The 4,996-nt window shown below is 40.4% G+C and overlaps 1 protein-coding gene across 1 annotated transcript in view; it reads right to left on the bottom strand.

Annotated features, from left to right (window-relative positions):
• Window positions 1-4,911: 4,911 nt before the first annotated feature.
• LOC102264046 (transcription initiation factor TFIID subunit 11) overlaps window positions 4,912-4,996 on the bottom strand; it is a 6,894-nt gene continuing 6,809 nt past the window's right edge. Inside the window, exon 2 of the mRNA XM_005874494.1 lies at window positions 4,912-4,996. Within this exon, the coding sequence (XP_005874556.1) occupies window positions 4,912-4,996 (85 nt within the window).

Here is a 4,996-nt window from a genome sequence, read left to right as displayed (position 1 = left end):
CTGTGTGCCAGGTATGATGCTAGTTGATGTATAGTTGAGAATAAAACAACCATGGTCTCTGCCTTCAACCAATTTATAATTTAGAATATAACCAACCTCCCATGTTCAAATCCACAATGGTATAATTACAATATGATAACTATTGTATTGAAGAAAGCAAAGAAAATATACCTAATTTATAAGATGGTTTAATAGTGGAACTACATTTAGCTTAGAAGCTGGGATATCCCTTCTTAAGTAAATGGTATTTAAGATTAGACATAAAAGTGGGAAATAAGGCCTTTTTAGGGTTAAATGAGACATAAAAGTGGGTCCCTAATTCTATACTATTCTTGCCTTTAAGAGACACAAGAGTATTCTTCCCTGCCCCCCACTGTATCCTCACACAGCAAGAAGGCAGCCATCGACAACTCAGAAAGAAGGCTTTTACCTAAAAATAAATCAGTCCAGCACTTTGATCTTTGACTTTCCAACTTCCAGAACTGTGAGAAATAAATTTATGTTGTTTGAGCTACCCAGTCTCTGGTATTTTGACATGGCATCCTGAGAAGACTAAAACAGTATGGTTGGGATAAAGAATATAAGTAGGTTTCTAAGTAGGTTTCTGTTAGTTATCAATGCTAATTGTGCTTCAGTTTTTTCTTATTTGAACTGTAAACATTTTACAGTTGACACTTGACAGAATAAACATTAGCACTCAAGAAGCAAATAGAGTAAAATGATTTATAGACATTTTAATTTTAAAATATAAAGTTATTTATTTTTTTAGCATGGAATCTTGACCTATCCATATCCTGAAAACTTTCTTGGTATTTTTCTTGCCTTAGAGTAAGCTTTGTAGTGCAGGGCGGAGTGGGAATGCCCACTGTGAAGACACTGATGTACCTAAGGTTAATTCTGTATGAGGAAGTTACTAAAAGTCTGTTCTGAAATGCTTTCCCATGGGAAGCAAATACTACTAGTTCTGTATTTGAAAAATTATTACATACATTACATGAAAATGGTTAAATTGTCATAGCATGCTTGGATCTTATCTTTTCATTAAAATATTCTTGAAATATGTTTTCATTGATTTTAGAGAGAGGAAAAGAAAGGGAGAGAGAAATATCCATGTGAGAGAGAAACATCCATCAGCTGCCTCCTACATGCCTCCTACTAGGGATCAAGCCTGCAACCCCGGGATGTGCCCTTACCAGGAATGGAACCAGCAACCTTTTGATGCATGGGACAAGATGCTCAACCAATTGAGTCTTTATTATCCTGTCTCAAACTCCAAGGATGGATTTTGATTCCTGTGTTTCTCTTGACAGTGTGAAATAGGTCACATGGATCACTTTTCCTGCGACCCTTCAAAGAATGAAATGTGAGCAGAGCTTGCAAAGCAACTTTCCCAGAGCCGTAGTTGTATGTGAAGGACAAGACACTTACATGTTCGAGTTAAATAATGTCTTTGGTTAGAGTTGTTCCAGTTATAAGATTCTGATTTATCCAACAAACATTTTCTCTCTAGCCTTACCCAGTTTGGAAGGTAGACTTTATTTTTAAAAATTTGGATGTGAATCAGTGTCTGCTCTATCTAAAAGGAGGAAATGTTCCAAACAGTTTGGAAAACTATAACATTAAAAACTTTAAGTTAGTTATCTCTGATTTTTATGTCACTCTTCCCGCAACCTCCCACTTCTCCGTGGTAAGGAATTTTTCTAGTTTGAAGGGAAAAACACACAATAACTATGAAAATATAAAATAAAGTGAGTCTCTCTGCTTAGTCTGCAACCTATCCCTTTCTCTTCACATCTGGAAATGTTCAGGTAGACACATGTTAAAACCTTTAACATGCACGTTTTATTCCTGTGTGTCTGTCTGTATCTTTCATGCCATATTGCAGCCATGCCTGTCTTCTGTTAGGATTGGGATGATCAAAACAAGAACAATAAAACTTTTAAATTAATGTAACACCATTCCTTTTCAGCATTCAACATGGGGCACTTATTGTGCCTTTTCTAAAAATAATCCACCGTAAGAAGCAATCAGTAATCAGAATTTAAGGGAGGAGTGAGGGCCTCAGGATGCTTGCTCCACATGCAAACATGATCTATAAGCTGTAGTTTACTTAAGAACAACACGATTCTATTGGATTCTAGGTCTCTAGGCATCACACTATGATTATAATTAGGTAGTTCCTGGCTTAGAGTAAGGTGGGGTAGCTGGGGCTCTGTTTGTTAGGGTTGGATCAACTTCTGGATATCAAACACCCAAAACAGGTATTCTTTTGTGAATCCTTCACCTGGATGGGATGTTTTTCTAATTTGCACTAAAAGTCCAGTATGTGCCAGAAGAACATTAGATAAACAGGTGGCCATTATACCTGCACATAGATTGAGGCTCAACACTAACCTATTTCTCCTAATTTTTCAGCAAAGCATTAACATTTTATTTTATATCTGAGATGTCTATTGAACTGTACTTGACTAGTTAAGTATGGGGTGATTTGATCAAAGGGAAACCTTTTTTTTTTTGCTTGTTTGCATTTATATGTATGTGTTTGTTTGTTTTTAGTGCTATACCTTTTCAAATTTGACAAATTAGTTGGCAAATAAAACACACTGGTGGGGTCCAGAAAAAGCTAAATGAGTATCTCACTAAATTGAGAAAGCAAAGGCTGAGAAATTATAGTGTGATTGACAGACACAACTGGGTTGGAGATAAGATAAAGGCTACTGCAGGAGCAAACTTCAGGAAACTAACTTTAGGGAGTACATTTGCTCTGGTTTTCCAACTAGAATACCAGAAGTGGGTATGGCCAAAGGACACAACAGGCTGAAGAAGTTAGTTTTGAAATTGGGACCAGGTCAAGATTTCTGGTCCAGAGAAGTACTAGTAAGTTGGTTATGGAGGAATCAATGGGCACAGTGGGTCTAAACAGATGACACACGAAGTCAGACAATAGGAATCAGAAACCTTTCCATTCTTCTCTCTCTAAAATTAATTTAAAAAATCAACATGAATTACTAACTTCCATTATTTGTTTAGATTGTCAAAAGTGAAGAGTTAATCTCTCTAATACTATTAGCCATTAATAATAGAGTGATTGTTTAGGTAAGTTCAAGCTCTAGGGAATTATGCAACTTACCAGAAAGCATTGATGACAATGGAGGAAATAAAATTAGATCATAAAGGCTGAGGTGATGGTTTGTGAACAAAATGATTAGGATAGGTGTTAACTGAACCACTCGGCTGTGACAATAGCAAAGTTGGACATCTGGCTAAAATTTGTGATTACTTGTATAGTGATAAGAGAAGTTGGTCAAAACCCCTAAACTGGGCGAAAAAATCAATTTGGTATCCTCTACATTTATTATTTGAGATAATTTTAGTAGGAAATGCTATTATAAAGGCATTTCTTTTGAGGGGGAGAGAACTGGCTCAAGTTGTGTGTCAGAAATAAAGTCTAAAAGGCTCTCTTTTCCTCCTATTTATGACTTGTGGTTTTTTGAGGTAGCCATTGTATTCTCTGCAAAGAATGACTATTTTTACTTAGTTCTATTTTAAACTCAGTGTGAGCATATGTCTGGGTGTTCATGGAAACACAGCATGGGATGTATTGGGGTAGCAGAAAATAAGCAAAGAGCTCAGGAATGCTCCTCTATGAACTGCAGAACAGATATTATTTTGAGTAGAAAATTATTTTAAATTACAACTCATTTCCAGAAAGTGATGTGCTTTATTTTCTTGACCAGACTGTAGTTATACATTATTTAAATAGTTAAAAGCTCTTAAAAGGAAGTGAGGTAGAGATTGAGAAAGATAGATGTTTTTATTGCCAATAAGGAGAATCATAGATAAGAGGTGAGACAAGAAAGTATCAGAAATGGAAGTGAAAGGAGGATAGCCAAGTTGCCGAGTTTGCCTTAGAACTGAGAGCCACCGACATGGTCTCTTCCTTTTAAGTTAAATGATCAGAACCATCTGTATGATAAATTTCAGTGTCCTTCAATTTTATCCTGTCTACCTGAATGAGGTAATTTAGCATAGCCTCTTGTTTTTATGGGTTACTCTCTGTTTAAATTTCATAATTTCTTGGGTGAAAGAGTAAGGAGAGACGAAAAAAATTATAAAGAAATATAACAAACTAGGGGCCCGGTGCACGAAATTCGTGCACTGGGTGTGGGGGAGGGGAGTGTCCCTCAGCCCAGCCTGCCCCCTCTCACATACTGGGAGCCCTCAGGCGTTGACCCCCATCACACTCTCAGGGCCAGTGGGGGGACACCGCCCCAATGCGGACCAAGTCCCAGGGCTGCTCCCCAGGTGTGTCTGGCGATTGATTGGCTGTGGTCTCTGGCGTCACGGGCGCCCAGGAGACCACGTGAGAGGTGTCTGAGCTGGTGCAAGACTGCTTGGTGCCGCAAAGCACTGTGGGAAGGAAAAGAAACGTAGACATTTCGGAGACAGGAAGGACTTGGGGATTTTATCTTTCTTTATGCAAGTTCAAACAGATTCACGATCGCCGAAATAAAACCAAATAAATACGGGCTCCAGGTCAGGATTCCCAAGCACAGATCTCAGGTCTCCCGCTCTCCCCGCGTCCTGCAGGGAAGCGGGTCACCCCTGCAAGGGTTCCCGCGGTGCCATCTCCCCAAGGGCGGCGGGAAGAAGCCGCCCGAGTCGCAGTCACCACCCCCAGGCTGGCTCCCGGGAAAGCAGGGTCCAGACTGGGGAGGGAGACCCCGTCCTGTTTGCCAGCAGCTCTCCAGCCGAGGGTGCGGGCTCCTTCCTGGCAGGCGGTCTTCTTCACCCGGTGGCCCACGTGGGGGAGTTTTGAGGAAAACAAACGGGATCAGTCCTGGGTGAAGGGTCCGCGGCGAGAGACAGAGGGGCTGCGGCGCCCACAGTCCTGGGCCCCAGGCATGTGCACTAGGGGAACAGGACGTTTCTGGGCTTGATGTTGGGCCTTTGGCCCTTGGCGCGCAACCTGCGCACGGCCTCCCGGAGATGCTTG

The sequence above is a fragment of the Myotis brandtii genome, unplaced genomic scaffold (assembly GCF_000412655.1).
Source record: "Myotis brandtii unplaced genomic scaffold, ASM41265v1 scaffold440, whole genome shotgun sequence".
Classification (NCBI taxonomy): domain Eukaryota; kingdom Metazoa; phylum Chordata; class Mammalia; order Chiroptera; family Vespertilionidae; genus Myotis; species Myotis brandtii.
The sequence above is the reverse complement of the archived record's forward strand: the minus strand, read 5'-3'. Positions and strand labels throughout refer to the sequence as shown.